The sequence below is a fragment of the Poecilia reticulata genome, chromosome 21 (genome assembly GCF_904066995.2).
Source record: "Poecilia reticulata chromosome 21, P_reticulata-male-v2, whole genome shotgun sequence".
NCBI lineage: Eukaryota > Metazoa > Chordata > Actinopteri > Cyprinodontiformes > Poeciliidae > Poecilia > Poecilia reticulata.
In genome coordinates, this window is record NC_088850.1 from 20,117,112 (window position 1) to 20,134,335 (window position 17,224).

General features: G+C 41.6%; 1 protein-coding gene across 4 annotated transcripts in view; it reads right to left on the minus strand.

Moving 5' to 3' along the window:
* Window positions 1–3,229: 3,229 nt before the first annotated feature.
* The window catches only part of flrt2 (fibronectin leucine rich transmembrane protein 2), a 62,757-nt gene continuing 48,762 nt past the window's right edge, over window positions 3,230–17,224 (minus strand). For 3 of the 4 annotated variants that reach the window (XM_008398213.3, XM_008398210.3, XM_081602295.1), the window contains one exon: window positions 3,230–12,830. In XM_008398213.3, coding sequence (XP_008396435.1) covers window positions 10,426–12,405 — 1,980 coding nt within the window. In that variant the 5' untranslated portion in view covers window positions 12,406–12,830 and the 3' untranslated portion in view covers window positions 3,230–10,425. Of the gene's footprint in view, window positions 12,831–15,883; window positions 16,945–17,224 lie in introns of those variants that run through there. The other variant, XM_008398211.3, reaches the window with a different exon arrangement.

The following is a 17,224-nucleotide window of genomic DNA, read 5'->3' on the forward strand; positions in this document are numbered from 1 at the left end:
TATCATTAGAACAGAGTGTCTTCACTTAAAGGCTTCTTCGTTTTTGCTGTAATACAAACCACAATACCAGATCCTTCCCAAAAAAAAAAAAAAAAAGATACATTTAAGAATTGTTACTATCATTTTTTATGGCTACAAAACATATCTTTGATCATAAAAAAATTGATTTTTAATTGATTTGCCTAATTTTACGATATGTTTGACACTTGCATCTACTTACTGGGGGGGGAGGGGAAAGCAGATATCATGACTTTTATCCTAAACACGAAGCTTCACCTTCATTTGGTGTCCAATTAAAAAACGACTGAAGACGATGACAGACGGGGAAACGTACCGAGCGCAGGAGGGAGCAGAGCGGAGCGGAGCGGAGAGGGCCATCTCCAGCCTCATTTTCCCACATGTTAATGTCTGTAATACCTGCTTTAAGCCTCCTTTAAACTGCATCCCTTAATTACATTTTCTCCATATTGAGACCGATTAGAAGTTGTTTAAATGTGGATCACAAAGTGAGGCTGTTAAAGGAGCTTTTAGTAAGCAGGAAATTAAAAGCTCTTCTGGCACAAACAGAAGAAAGCAGACTCCCAGCGACCACCTGTTCACAGAGTGAATCAAAAACATTTTAAATAGAGAGGAGATTCCCACTTTGTTCCACATCGCCATATGGACGCTGGCGGCCCGTTTTCTTTTCAAATGAAAGCAAACAATCACAAACGGTGGAAATCGAACCGTGCTGGGAAGAGACTTTTTCAGTAAAACAAAATAAAAATGAATGGGCCGACTTGACCGGCTCGCAGTTCAAACGCAAGATTTTGCATAACTGGCCAAATGAGTTTCAAGTACGGCTCGTCTGTTGGAGGTAGAGAGAAAATGATATTCATAACAGCAAAGTACAGACTGAAAGTTCAGGTTTTTCATTGGAAAATGCACCATGTAAGATTGTTCTGTTTTATTTGTTCATTTTTTTTTACATTAATTTTGAAGTCGGCCTGTAGAAATGAATTTTGTGCGCTCTGTGCCTTACCCAGAGCGGACGGCTGTCAGAGCAGGTTCTGTTTAATGAGTCGGGTCGGAGCCCTAATGGAGCAGGAACGTCTGGCTTCCAAAACAACACAAGATCGAAACTTTTACAGCAGTTCCACCAAAAGTCAAATAAGTTTTGGGTTTTTTTCTCCTACGTGAGAACAGTTCTGAGTGAGACGGTTGCTGAGGTCGTATCAAATATCCTGCTGCTGCTGCTGCTCAGAACAATCTGCCAGGATTTGGTTCATCTCTATCCAAACTAGTTTTTGATTTTCAATTTGCCCTTTACAATTAACACAAGACAGTTGAAGCCATGAGATATTTTCAATTTAAAAGCTAAAATAAACACACAGATTATTATTTTTCAGATTGCTAAAATGTAAATATAAAAGCTAAAATTGAGTTTTTTAAAACTACTCCACACGATTGCATTTAGAAAAGCGAAGCATTTTTCAACAGCATTTTTTAGCCTGGACTCTGTTGTACTTGATTTTATTCAGTGCTTGATAAATGAAGCAGCGTAGTTTTCTTCTCAGGCTTCATATAAATGAAGTTTTACCAGCATTTGTTCTTCTTCTCGTCACTTATAACTACCATTATAAGTGTAACTACCATTACATTTTAAATGTAGAAGGTAGAATCTTATTTTTAAAATATAAAACATCTTTAACATGCAATACAAAAAGCTACTTTCTGGTTCTGGTTCTTTTTTCTTCAGACTTTTACTAATTCAAGGTGGAAGGATTTAGTTTTGCAGCCTGTCGCATGTGTGCAACTAACCCCACATCTGCTAACGCTGTTGACAAATTTCGGTTTAATGTAATCTTTTAATCTGACCACCGTGTTCCTTCTCCGAGTTAACGTTTCGTGGTGGCCAAACCGGATTTGAATCTAAAAGTCTGAGGAGGCGACTAAAGATTATGGTGACGACAAAAAGCTTCCCAACATCAAACACTTGGAGCTCATCACCGAAAATAAACCATCAAAAGCGAGTCAGGAATTACAAGAAGGGTGTGTTTCATACAAAAGAAAAATCTAAATAATTTAACAAACCAGTTTTTAAAAGCATTTCTTGCCTTGTGTAGGAAAGGTGTTGTGCTTAACTGTACATGAATATTCTACGTATAAATCCAGATAATTTTATAAAATGTCATATATGACATTTTTTTCAAGATGTTTATTTGTCTTTACGATGTTTACTTATGCACATATTTTAACCACATATCTTCACGCTAAGTGTGGAAGAGTCAAACGTGATGTTTCTGTTGGGGCTGGCACGTCTAAGCCCACATTTTGAAAAAGATTTTTGACGATAATGTGAGTTGCGATGCATGAAAATGAAACATTTGTGTCGACGTACAGCCAGCGGTTTGTTTTTCTGCCTAAATATGTTAACATTCACTCTTTTTACATTTTATCCAGCCCTTTCCTTCCTTAGACCCGGCGGCGTCCAAAGCTGTTACTGTATTTTGGGTCAAACCAAATCCTAAAGCACTTTTTTTTCTTTCTCTTTCTCTCTTGGAAAACAAAGATTTCCACATCACAAAGAACCCATAGTGGACCTTTATGACATTAGCTCTGCTAAAGCTGGGAGCATAAGTTTAGTAAAAAAAAAAAAAAAAAGAAAAAAAAAACTTGACGAGGGCACAACGTTTATGGAAGTGGACGGCACAGGAGGAGGGAAGAACAACAAGGTGGCCGGTGCCAGCGCCAAGAGCCACAGTTCATTTCACCCGGTTAGCCTCTGCATAAAACCTTCACTTCTGCAATAACAAATCACATTTTGACGTTTTGGGGGCTTTTAAGGAACATAGAAACTTCCCACTCCAAACACCAGGGTGACACGCCCTTTTGTGTTCCAGCTGCGGTTAATTGTCAGAGTGAATTAGGACTGGGGCTAATGTGGGTTTCCAAACTGGGACGGAGGCTCCAGAGTTTAGGGGAAATAGTTCACTCTGGGATTAAACTAGTGCCATACGAGTCAAATCCTGGATTTCCCCCCCGAGCTCACTGCCGAGCCGCGGCGAATATGCTACCACGTCAGACGCTTCCCATATAGCGAGACGCGGAGAGCTGGGCCTGGTGGCGGCAGAGCCAGAAATCTTTGACCCAGAATAACGACTGTCTGACCCAGAATAAATTTAGCCAGCTTCTGTGTAAAACCAAGAAAGCCGGGTGACTTCACGAGAAAAAAAAAAAAAAAAAAGTGTTCGTTTAAATCCAATGGCTCTTTTTATTTCTCAAAAAGCTTCACTTAAGTATTTACAGTTTGTGCAAAAACATTTAAAGGTTTCAAGGACTTTACATTGTAAGTTCAACCTCAAGGCACATACATGGAACAACATCAATATTTCATCATGAGAACAAAAACAAACGAAAAAAAAAAAAAAAAATTGAACTTTGGTTCCTAAAGATGTCTCGCTGTGGATGGCTAACGTAACACTGCCGCACTGTCTGAATGAGAGGCCGGTATTCCAAACGGAGCCATTTTACATGCACTGCAAAAAAAATGTCGGTTTTTTTTGTTGTTTTTTTTTCCAGCCTGCGTCCTCCAAACCACACGAAGCGTTCTGCGTACGCTCGCTCACACTGCAGCGCAACCACCTCTGGGGATTTCCTTAAACAGAGAGACGGAGAAAAAAAAAAAAGGGCCAGTCCAAAACCTGGTGTGAGAACAAAATGAAAGGCTATGAAGCTAAATACAGAACATGCAAAACAAAAAGAACTAAAGAATGTCACTGACTAATAGTTTAAGGACAGGTTTTGGTCAGTATGAAGAAAAGATGACATGAATCCAGAGTCGTGTGTTTCTGTCTGAATTAGAAAAAAATAAATAAAAATAAAAAAACGCTTTATTGTGAACAGTCTATCCATGTTTTGGCTGTTGAATTTTCACAGAAACAGCGATTAAAAGCTAAATTATTGAGAGGTTTTAATTAATGTTCAATTTAAAATACAGATTTTTTTTTTTCTGTGATTAAAATATGATGGAAAAGAAATATAAATGATTCCCCCCCACAATGTAAAAACAAATGGTACACAGGTTCACATGTGTCTTGATGTTTGGATTTCGTCTTTGGATATAATGAAAAACTTAAAACAAAAAAGTTTTTGTTTGCATTTTTAAATGTAGAGTATTAAATTGAAACGCAAGCAGTCACTCTTCTTGGGGTCAAAGAAGGACAAGAACACATATTTCTTAAATATATAAAATAATAAAAATTCACTGGTAAAGGGAAACAAAAAAAACAGCATCCATATCTGAAGTTACAGCAAAAAATGCTTCAGTTTGTTTTGTTTTTTTTTGTTTAAATCTATTATTGTCGTTCTCCAAACGTATTCAAACTGTAGAGATTTCCACTTTGTATGGTCTTGTTCATTATTGTGGTGAAAAATATTTGTGACATAAGACACGGTGCCTCCTGAGGTCACAAGCGCCAATATGAAAAAATAAAAATAAAAATTGTTTGCATTTTTTACACTGAAAATTTGATCATTTCAACCATCATTTTTTGTAATTTTTTGTGTGTGGAATTTACACTTGTTTTATTTTCTATGTCAGGGTAGATTTGGTTTGCCAAGAGCAGAACCAACATACTTAACTTGTAGCACTCAGAATTTTTTACGTAAGCTCAATTTTAATTTCTACTGATCCAACAACAGAATATTTCACATTTTAAAACTAAAATAATCAAATGATGTATTTTTTGTCATTACTGTTTTATGATGGGAACATTCATTTACCAAACATGCACAGGCCCAAAACAAAAAACAAACAAAAAAAAATGTGCTTCCTTTCTCGTATTCTGACACTCTACATCTCACTTTCGCTTTCATCACAGCCTCTAAAATATGTGACAAAAACAATCATCTTTGTCTAGACGCCTTAAAATTTTAGAAATGTGTTTATTTCGTATGCTTTTATTCAACTGTATTTTATCTCTGGTACAAAAAAAAAGCAGCATAACTCCTTTGAGGTACACAAAAGTAGCAGAAACCCCGACTGTTGAGATAAAAATGGTTGCAGATGTGTCTCTCTTTGCCTGCGAGTTTGTTTGTATGATACAAAGAAACATTCAGATTTCTATCATCTGTTGAGGGCTGCAAAAAAAAAAAAAAGAGTAAAAGTTTGTATCTTAATTTTATTTGTATTTTACAACAAAAATCCAGCCATCTCTTTTTTTGTTGTTTTTCATTCCTGGTTTCTGACCAAATGATGCCCGTTAGCTTCTCGGCGCCCTCGCACACACACAAAAAGGGAACACTGTGAGCCTCAGAAAGGTTTTCTGGTTTGCTGTTGGTCCTGACACTGACGCCACGTTCTGTCAGCAAAGTTAAAAGAAACGCAAACCACAAAACAACCAAAGCTCCACCGCTGCCTGCTCTGGCTCTTTTTATTTTTTGGCACAAAATGTTGGATGAACCGTCTTCGGTTAGCTAGTTCACTTGATGCTAACCGTTTGTTTGCCTCTTAGGGCGCTGTAAGAAATGTGCTTTCCTTTCAGCTTTTCCTGTTGCTGTCTCTTCCCATCTTTCACCCCGTTAGCTCTCTGTAGCTAGCAAAATAAAGGTAAGGCAAATATCCGTCTCCGTTAAAACATTCACACACAGGGCAGATACTATGCGGCAATGTTTTTGACCTGACTTGTTTGACCAGCATGTGGCTTTAAAATGGGGCTTCTGGGGGAGGGGAGGGGAGGGCAGGGCAAACAAAAGTTCATGGTAGCGTGTCACTGCGTGGGAGAGCGTTCAGCAGGAACGGCAGCTAGGCGACGAAAAACGGGAAACCTGTCAGGTGCTCCGCGGGGCGAGTCCGAGGACAAATCCGGTCGGTGTCGTTGGACATTGTGAGCAGGGCGAGCTGATATGTAGGTATTAGTAGAAAAATGGTGAAATAAAAATTGGGGAGGCTTTGGTAACCACAGAAGTTAATGATAAACCCATCTAATCGTGTCCGACTTGGACAATATTTGCTTAGAGAACTGATTCCCAAACTTTTCACCTTCCAGGCCACAAAATAACAGTAGCAGAAACTTGTGCTACTGTTAAATTGAGTAGACAGGCATTACTGTAAAAAATGCCTGTTAAGAAAATCTCTAACTTACAGTAAAAATACCTGTATTTAACCATGAAGTAGAGATGTTTTTTTTTTCTTTATAGTGTAGTTGGTGAGCTAAAAGTGGATATTATATTATGGCAACAGTGACATATTTTGAAAATAGCTTGTTTCCCCTTTTTAATACTTAAAACAAATTCATTTTAATATTAAAATCACACTATTTTGCCTTCCTTGGCTCCATATATATATTGAATAAATTAGAATATGCATCCAATGACGCTCGTTCGTCAGATTAAAAGTACGTTTTCAAAATAAGCTTTAAGCAATTATGAGACACATTTCTATTAAGCCCACATTTCTGAACTATGAACGTTGAAATCTGAAAATGAAAATCTTGAAATATATTCCAACCTTAAATGCCATGTTTTCATTGGCTGGAAGTGGAAAATTATCACAAATGAGAGAAATAAAAGTTTGAAAACAGCTTTATGTGTGTAATTAATGTTTAATGGTTTTCACTTTGTGAACTGAGTTACTGAAAAAAAAAACTTCAACTTTACGTTATCACAAGAGTTCACTGAGTAATTAGGTTTCGTTTTTTAAGAGTCTTTTTACATATCAAACCTAAGAATTCCCACAATGTTTGGCCAAAGAAAGCAACAACCGACATGCGCTTTGATACTATTTTGCTAGATTTTGTTTGGGAATGGAGGGAATTAAAAATGAGTTCAAGTGAGGGTCATATCCTGTGATACTGGTATGGAGACAATATAGAAATGTCTATTTTCCATATTGATTACTTTCTTTTTTTTTCTAGGGGTTTATGAAAAAGTAGCTGAATTGGCAGGTTATACAAAGAAAAATGAAATATAGCAAGAATTTACCATTTCATTTTTGGAATGGAATACCCCAGTTTTTTATTTTAGGTATTTTATTTCATACAGAACCGCTGACTATGTAATACTTAAAGGAAAAGTTGAACTAACACACCTCACTCTCATACTAATGACCAAACTGATAACTCATTATTTTTGAATGGCAAGCAGCCAGTTGGTTCAACTCAAAACACACACAAAACAGCAAGACCTGGCTCAGGCCAAGCATGAATCATGCTTGTTAATTGATCTACGAATCAGCGAGAGAGAATCATTTTCTTTTCAAATTGAACCTCTTGCCCATTTCTAACATTTGTGATACGCTAAGCTAGTTTTCCTTAACAGCTCCCACTGAATATGTGAAAGAAAAACAGCGAAAGTTGCTGTCTGTATTTTATGATATCAGGTTCAACATCAGTATCTGCTGTGAGATATATATTTTTGTAAAAATGTTCCCTTTGGCGTTTGGAGCCATAAAATATGATCCAACTGGCTTGTATTGCTTAAACTATAGTCTGGTCCATCAACACAGCAATTGGCTAATTTATGATTTGCGACTGGAACATTGTTAACAAAGATGTGATGCAATTAACAAAAAACCTTTTCCAGTGGAAACATTGGAAAAAGTTAGTCAGTAGTTAGAAAAAGGGTTTGATGGCTACAATGTAAAAATAAAGGATTTTTCCACCAATTATTGATTGGTGGAAAAATCAATAATTGGGTTGGACAGCTGACCCATTTTGTTTTTTCCCCAAAGTGGATACTCCTGTTCTGTAATTTTGTTCTCCTAAGATGTCCGTTTTGTTTCCCGTCAGGTTTTAAATCTGATTTAACATATAAATCTACCAGGGCAGAAACAGAAAATAACTTGATATGTGCTAAATGTAATTTGCTAAAAACACAACCGGTTCTGCTGCTGGAATTACAGACAAGTGAAGCTAATATTGCAAAACTGAGGATAAATACTCCACTGATTATCTCCGTGATCTGGAACAACTTTGTTATTTTTTTTCTACTTCAATTGTTCTGTAAAATTTGCTCCAAGAAATAAAGTTAATCTTCTAGAGGGAGCTTCACGCAGCCGGTAGGAAATTAACGCTGCAGATTTTTCTCCTGTTTTTTTTATCGGATTATCAGGAAAAATGATCAAGTGTTCTTGAAACGTGTTACTTTAAAATCGAATACAGTCAAAGCAAATAATTAGTTAGAAAAAAAAGCAACCGACTTCTAATTCCGACTTGAAAATTGTGAGGTCGTAGTGACAATCTGTTAATTTGTTGTTTTGACAATACTGGTTGCGTAGTAACTACCGTAAATTAGATTTTAAATGCTGCTGGTGTTACAACTGGATATGTTTTTTTTTTTAAAATCTAATCCTTTCTGATGGACATGGACTCGTCACTCTTAAGAAATTAACCTCAGTTTAAAAACAAATAGAAAGACAGTCATAACCTGCCAATTGTTTAACAGTTTTATCATACTGTGTATTTACCGTTTCTGTGTTTAGCAGTAGGGTTTGGGATGCCTTATGACTAGTGATCACGGCTGGAATTAAAATCAAACGCAACTAATTTTGAGATTTTGGAAAAGGAAAAAAAATCCCTGGAACGTTTTCCGCTCTAAATGTTTCCTACAGTCTAAAACACGTCTGTGGAGCCTCGCAAGGAGTTAAAGACCGTTTCATCTGGAGCGGGCTTCATGCGGCCAAGTGAAAATAAGGTTGACATATTTTTCTTCCTTTTTTGGTAGGATTACGAGGAAAGAGGTGGGTGGGAATTCTTTAAGCTTGGCCGCCTTAAAATCAAATTGTGTCAGATCAAATAGAGTCCTGAGAAGTGCATAAATGGAGACCTCTCACACGCTGAAGAGCTGCTGCTGCCGCCGCCGCAGCGTCTGAGCCGAAGGGCAGGAAGAGGGTTTTAATTGAGCCCATGCAGGGATCAAGAGCATGCAGCCTAGAAATGAAGGGTAAATCGGGTTGGACAGAGTGTGAATCATCCTTCCAGCTACTGCCGCCCTAAAGAGAGCAGGTACAAACGTTTGAGACGGGCAAACCTGAAAGTGAAATGAGGCGCCTCGCGAGGGGGGGAGCGGGCCGGGGACAAAGAGATAAATAATGATGAGCTAGGCGAAGAGCTCGGCGTGATCATGGGCAGGGTGTGATCTCAAAGTCATTTTCTAATTCATCACTATGTCTAATAAACGCCGGGACAAGGATGAAATATGTGGGTGTATAATTAGCGTTATGTGTGAGCCATCTCCAGATTCATAGCTTTCCTCCCCCCAACCCCCTTTTCTTTCTTTCTTGCTCCAATCTCAGAGGAATCTTTATGCCGCAGCTGAAAATCCATATCATTTAGCCACCAAACACTGAAAACACTGTTAGTTTTAAACACTTCCGTGTCATTAAGTAGCTCGATGAGCATGACTATGCTGTTTGAGCGTGAGTAATGCTGTCTGGGCAAAAGGCTCTGGGGAGAACGATGGAGGTAAAGTGATCTCTCTGGCCTCTCTACCGTTACTTGGTCCCACACACACAGTTGAAGGAAAACCTGCCCCCTTGTGGCCAAAAGATTAGGCCAAGAAAAAGACAGGATAAGAGCGCGGTACAATTAGAAAGGAGCTTCAAGTCTCCTCATTAGAGACAACAATCCTTTGTTGCTTCTAAGCCTACATTAATTATTTTCGCTGAAAGCTGCACATCCTTTTCTAGACTTTTTGTTTGTGTCACGACTACTCTAACCTCCTCTGTGAAGCAACAGAACAAAGATGCTTTTTATTATCGTGTGGCACTTCTGGGAAAATTTCAACAAATACTCAAGTTTGACATTCTCTATCCACAGTTCCATCACCTCTGCTCACTTCCTGCGCGGCTGCTGTCAATAAGAAAGTGCACTTAGATTCAAAAAATATATATAATTATATATATTTTACCACACTAATCAGCAGTGCTTCGATTCCCCTTGCTCCGTTTTACCGGGGGAGTGACTGGGGTGGAAGGGAATAATCATTTTTGGAGTTGTGAGGATAATAACCAGTAAAGGTCATATTTTGTTTCTGTGGTTAGCAAAGGATCCCAGCCCTCTGGAGCGGCCCTTTCGTTTCTGAAGCTGACGCTATATTTGTCTGTCAGGAGCTACACCCAGGGTGCCGTGATTGTACAAACCTATGTTCGTGTACAGTACTGACCATTGAAACGACTTTCAAAACCCTGCTGGTTATTAAAAAAAAAAAGAAGAAGAAAAAAAACCCACTTGTGTCTCTTTTTTTCTAAGAATAAAAAAGATAGCAGAGAATCCCACATTATTATCCACAGTATAAATTACATTGTAGACAGATCTTGGAAATATATATGGTACAGTTATATTTCACTAGAATTTTTGTATATTTTTCTTTTTTTTTAGATGTCATCTACACAAACAGTGTGTATTTAAGCAGTTGTTTCTGGTCCGTGTCCGTCCGAGCATTGCATCACGTGTGGCAGAACTCTGTACTGGGCACGTTGCTGCTCTTGCAGTAGGCTATGCTGTTGTTGCTGAGGTGACAGTCTCTAAATCCAATGCCCCCGTTGGGCGTGTAAATAGGCTGGATCCGGAAGTCTCCCTTGAGCAGCTGCTCATTGTTCAGAGCCACTATCTGGAAACTGGTCTCGGTCATCTCCAGGATGGAGTTGTCCTTCTTGGTTCCCGCCTCGCAGTAGTCGTCTTTTCTCCGCCCGCGGTTGTATTTCCACTTGGTCGAGGACGACCGGCTCTTCCGGTGCATGTGCCAGCAGAACAAGCCCAGCAGCGTCACCAGGATGATGACTACCGCTCCGCCTATAATCCCAGCCATGAGCAGCGTGGAGTTCAGGGTGTCCTGCGGGGCTTGCTCGCGCCCAGGAGGCTTAGTGGAAGCGGGCGCCTTGGTCCTGGCGTCGGAGCAGATAGTATCCTCTCCTGGCCGGTAGGAGTTGAGGGTGTCCAGAACGTGAACGCAGATCCGATACACCGAGCGGGGCTCGAGGTCAGTGAGGCTCAGGTGGCGCCGATCCCCGCTCACCGTCCTCTCCCGCATCCCTTCGTTTTGCCTTTGGCTACTTTTGACCCAAGTGACTTTGTAAGCTGTGACGGTGAAATAGGACGCCCAGCTCACCTCGATGTTGGTGGAGTTGACCACATGGAAGGAGATCTGAAGGGGATCCTCATAGGGGGGAAGGGGCCCAGAGGGGTTATTATGGATGGGTGGTAAGGGAGGAGAGGGGGAGTCAAAGTAGTAAGGGTTAGATGTGGTTATGAGGGTGGAAATCATGGTTGTTATAGGGGTGGTGGTGGGTGGAGGAGGGGGTGTGGAGCGGAGAGTGGGCCAGGGCGTTTGGTCAGGGAAAATAGGGCACTCAATAATATCCAGCGTGAGCTCTCTGATTGTCATGCCTCGCACCTTCTCTGGACTGTTACACACAAACCCCCTGGCGTTGATGGAGGACGGCAATGACTTGAGCCACACCACCACCCACTTGACAGAGCAGTCACAACGCCAGGGGTTGCTGCGTACCACAAGGTGCTTCAGGCTCGACAGGCCATCGAACACTCCTTGCGTAAGAGTCTGCAGCTGGTTGGAGGAAATATCCAGTCTTTCTAGCCTGTTTAGGTCTGCAAAGGCCGCCACAGGGATCTGGTCGATCAGGTTCTCCTGCAGACTGAGCTTGACCAGAGACTGGCTGGGTAAGAGGGGTGGGGGAAAGGTGAGGGAATTCCTAGCCAGAGCCAGCTCTCGGAGAGAGCCCAGGTCCCTGAAAGTCCCTGGCGCTATGCCCTCGTCCGTCAGCAAGTTCCCGTCCAGCAGGAGGCGCTGCAGGCGCGTCACATTCTGAAAGGCCTCCTCTGCAATAACAGCTATGCGGTTCTCATCCAACCGCAGCTCCTTCAGGTCCTCAGGAAGACCAATAGGAACACTGCTTAAGTGGTTCTTGGTAAGGAAAAGGAGCTTAAGGCTTTGCGCCTCCCTAAAGGCCCCTTCCTCCACCCCCACTGTAGAGATGGAGTTATCGTCAAGGTGCAATTCCTCAAGTTTACTCAGCTGAGCCAAGGCTGCTCTGGGGATTGTTTGGATGTTGTTCTCCTGAAGATGCAGGACTTTTGTGTTTTTGGGCAGATTTATGGGGAATTCATCCAGCTGGTTGCCGTACAGATAAACAACTTCTATGGATTCTATATTGTGAAACTCCATAGGGAAGCCGGCATTGTTGATCTGGTTGTTGTGTAGGTAGAGGATGCTGTAGCCCTCCCCTATCCCCAGAGGCACTGATGTCAGGCTGCGTTCGTTGCAGTATATAAACGCTTTGTCACAACGGCACACTTGGGGGCAAGAAGCAATTGGGCTGAACTGCATTTGAAGGCTAAGGATGACAGTTAACCAAAACTGCAAAAACGAGGCCCAATCTTTATTCCACGGTCCAGAAAGAAACTCCATAGTGGAAAACCAAAAAAAGGAAAACCAAAAATAAAAAATATATATATCCCCCCCAAAAAAGGGCAATAAATTGTAAGTATCCACAAAAAAAAAACAAAAACAAAAAAACCCAGATCCTGCAAAAATGTCCACCACAGGAGAGTCTAGCAACAATTTACAGTTAGTTGGGAACAAAGACAGTAATCCCGTAAATGCTAGTCCTCAGCTGAAGAGCAACGGCCTCATTCGCGGTGGTGACTCCATCCATGCTGAGACGTCAAACAATGGCGGGACCCTTCACTCGCCGCTCCACAAAGAGCTCAGCCAGGGCCAATTTGAAGACGCGCAGGAGAAGGCCACCACAGGCTTCGCTCGCCTGTCTGTCACACACTGCTGGTCCCAGACCACCGCGAAGCCCGCAGGGGGCGGCATTTGGATCCAGCAACCTGTGGGAAAATGAAGGGAAGCTAGATAAGTTTTTATTTTTTCAAGGAATGGTTAGTTCTTGAAAAACAGGGACCTCATTTTTTTCTTCTGAGCCTTATGTACCTTTACTTAACATACAAACACACACTTTTCCATCTACGAGTCCCTGTCTCTTGAATAGACAACCAGGGTCACATATTGTTTGGAATTATACACCGACTATGTTATATAGGGAAGAAAAAAAAAAGAAGCCGTCTGATAAATATTCAGAACAGCTCTAGCACATCCGGTCTCACAGACATAAAGAAGGCTTTTATTCCCCTCGCGCTCTATCAAAGGAGGTAATAGAGCACTGCAAGGACACTCACTCATGGATTCACGGGGGCTTCTCGGCAACATCGGGGCCCGCTTAATGGAAAACATGATAAAAAGAGATAAGACTAATAAAGACATCGGTTTTCTAAGTGCCAACATGGATGCACAAGACGGTTCCTGGTGAGAAGAAGACAACATGAGGAGGAGGGAAAAGACGGATAAATAAGAGCTGCACCTGCTTTTATTGTTATTATTTTCTCTTTATTTCCAGCTGCTTGAGCAGACGTTGCACGGAGAGGTGCACGAGTAAACACGACTGCTTACAGTAAACAGAGGCGACTGTTTTGCCGGTGGCCCGCAGAGGAAGTTGTTATTATCAACGCCGACTGGAATGACGTGCAGAATTAAGGCAGGGGACATTGGGGGTGAGCTGGTGGGGAGTGGACGTAGCAGAGGCAGTCGAGGAATATAGACACTGCGTGTCGGCTCCTCCTCCGGATCGGCGTGACATACACGACCTGCCAACTGGAATGGGATTGGAAAAATCATATTCCCCTTCAAGCTGCAATGCATGAACAATACAGGCTTATAACATAGCAATGGAGAGATATTGAGTCCCCCCCCCACTACCACCCCTCCAGATCCATTATTCCAACTTTTATAAGCCATCAAACAGCTCTTCTTCCATCTTTGCGTGATTTAAAGATAGTGGTCGTCATCTGCAGCTTTCAGCTTTGACCGAAGCCCCTCCCTGAGTCGGCCACAGCGGTGGGAGCGAGGAGTTGAATGTTAAGCACTGCAGTGGCCATGAGTGTAGATGAAGGGTTCCTGCTCAGATTGGAGCAGCCAGAAAGAGACAGATTGGGAAAACAGAGAGTTTTAAAGGACAGTAGGACGCTTTTGCTAATGAAATTTTGGGTGAATTACATCTGGCAGCCATAACGGATAAAATCTTTTTTTTTTTTTTTTTTTAAGAAACGGATCGATGGATCGATCAATGGATGCACTGAACATGTCTTATTGATTGATCCCGGTTTTTTGTTTTACACTAACAATTATAAAACATAAAAGTGGAAAAATATGCTGCAGGTTCTTTTATGGGGTTAGTAGATTAGAAAGTGAATAAATCACCATGTTACCCTTAGTTAAACATGAAAGCAAAATAATACATAGCTAATTAGTTATGAATAACATGTTTTATATATATATATATATATATATATATATATATATATATATATATATATATATATATATATGTGTGTGTGTGTGTGTGTGTGTGTGTGTGTATATGCTGTTTTACAGTAGGCTATATATGCCACCAATACCTAGATAGGGCCTATACGAATAGACTATTCTTATAAGCTCCATTAAGGTGAGTGCTTTAAAGAGTTAACTTACATATAACTCATTGGAAAAAAAAACATGCAACACTTATGTAACTTCTGTGGATGTACTTTGGACGCTCAGTTGAAAAAACAAACACTGACAAACGAATTATATGGAAACACCCGTCAGTGTTTTTAGCTAATTGTTAGCTAAAAACACTGACGTTAGCATTAGCTTCACAGCTTTTCTCAAAAGTGATGCTAGATTTATTCTTTTTGAGAAAGCAAAAATAATAGTACTTTCTGTGTTTTCTAGGACCATAATGTTCAGTCAGCGGAGCCTTCAGGAACAAAAACTGGATTCTTAGTTTCCCAAACCACCTTGTCTCGTTCTCCTGAACCCATCATCATCTAAGCTGGTTTTATCGACACAACCCAAATATGCAACATATAGCTACGCTTTAAAAAAAAAAAAAAAAAAAAAAAGTATACCCTGCCTTTGCTTGTTGTGGAGATGGGAGCCAGAGACAGAGGAACAATCCTGACACACATCTGTGATCTACTTTTCTAAATTGAAAAGAGCTAAATTTAATCAAATAAGCTTCAGGGGTGGTGGCGGTGGGGGGTTGGGGGGGGTGAAGGATAAGCAACCGCATGAGGCGATAAAATGCGGCTGAATCAACAGCAGAAGGCAGCAGCATCAAGATTATTATGGCAGCGTGAATCAAACGCCACCAAGAATCCAAATTATAACCTTCAAAAAGCAGCACAAGTTTACGGGAAAACACCAAAATTCTCTCATATCAAATGCAGACAGGAATCAGCACGTCAGGGGGTGCTCTTTCTTTTCTTTTTTAATCTCCCCCCCTCCTCTTTCTCCTTTTCTTTAATTTCATTTCCAGTCGAGGGAGCACAGTTTCTCACCACCAGATGAACGCGGTGATACGCGACCAGGACAATCCGATTAGGAGTGGGTTTAGCGCCTGAAACGCAATTAAAAAAAAGAAAGAAAAAGTTTTTTTTTTTCTTTTTAAATGGATATGGGCGTTTAAAAAGAAGGCGATCAGGTATACTTGAAAAGGCTGCCCTGTGAGCGCTGTTCATCTGAATGAATCATTTCTAAAGGAAGGGGCAGGAGAGCGTGCAGTGCATCGAGAGCGAAAAGCTCTAAATCATCAAAAAAAGGAGGAAACATTAAACGGAAAGCGCAGTAATCCACGGCATCCAACTAACATGAACGCAAAATGTGGAATTTTTTTATTATTATTTTAAAGTGTATAATGCGACGACTGTAAAGACGTTGAGTTGTTCTGTGTGTTTGCACATACATTATAGAAAAAAAGTCTTCGATCCTAATTTAATTCAGGCCAGAGCCACACATGCATTTCTTTCCATTTCTCTCCCGCTTTAACATGCCACATTCTCCGTACCTTTTGCGACCCCGCGTCCATCTCTGAACCCCGCAACCGCATTTAACTTTTGCCCTCTCTCCGATCCTCCGTCCTTCATGCGGTCCCGCTGCGTGTCCGTGCGTAAAAGGCTCCCATCAGCGGCGTGGACCCGACGACTCCTCGGAACAGCGTAACATTTTTATCCCGCATGGGTCCCCCTCCGTCTCCTGAGCGCTCTCTCCGTCCGTGCGTCCGCACTTTTTCACCGGGTGTGCGTGCGTGCGTGTGTGTGTGTGTGTGTGTTTGCGTGCGTGAGAGTGAGAGCTCCGCCGCTTCCACTCAGCACAGTCCGCGGCGCACCGGGACCGAGGAACGCGGCTCCCCGCTCACACACTGTCTCCGCGCGGCGAGGACGCACTCTCCCGATCCGCTCCGGCGGGCCATGGCGGCCAGCTGCGTCCGTCCGTCCGTGTGCGTTTTTTTTTTTTTTTTTTTTAAGGCAAAAAAAGAAAAGTCGGGAGGCTCAAGTCTTCTTCTGCCTGCGCAACTCGGAGCTCGGACTCCCTGCGAGCTGTTTTCCAAGATGGATTCAGTTGATAGTGCGACGTGCCTGCTCCGCTCCGCTCACCTCTCCCTCCCTCCCTCTCCTCTCCTCCGTCCCTCCGCCCCCTCCTCACTGTGAAGAATGCCTCTCCTTCCAGCAGCTCCGTGATGGCTCTAAGCCACAGATCCTCCCCGCCGCCCCTCAAACTGCACAAAATAGTTTGCCTCTCAACAGACTTGATCCTTGCGCGTTATTCGCCCAGCCTCCCCCCTCAGCCCGCAGCGATAACACGGCTTTCATTTGCGCTTCATGCACAAAATCCAGGCATTCGACTTGAGTCACATCCACGATGGGGGAAAAAAAAAAAACAAAACAATAACCACACAGCAGATTTCTTTATTTCTTTGGATTAGTGGATTTTGTTGGCTAAAACCTTCAGCTGCACTGTTCGCTGTGTGGGGATATTTTATGATTAGTTCAAACTCGCTTGAAAGTTTGGTTTTAATTCGTGATTTGATCGACTTAAACAGTGAAAAGCTGAACCCGTTTGAGTTTTTTTTTCAGAGTTTTACACCTTCACAGTAGTCAACCTTCACAGTAGGACTAATTTAACAAAGATTTTTAGCATAAAAGTTTAACCCTAACCCTACATCCAGTGGTGATAACAGCATGAATCGGGCCCTGGGCAGACTCTTCCTCTGTGTCCCCCCCAAACAAAACTGAATACATCCTCTCTGCGTGAGTTTAGAAAGGGCAGTAGCACAGTCTCCTCTCCCTCCTTTTTTTTTCTCGTCACAAAGTATTTTATAGGACCAGAAAGAAAACATATCACATGA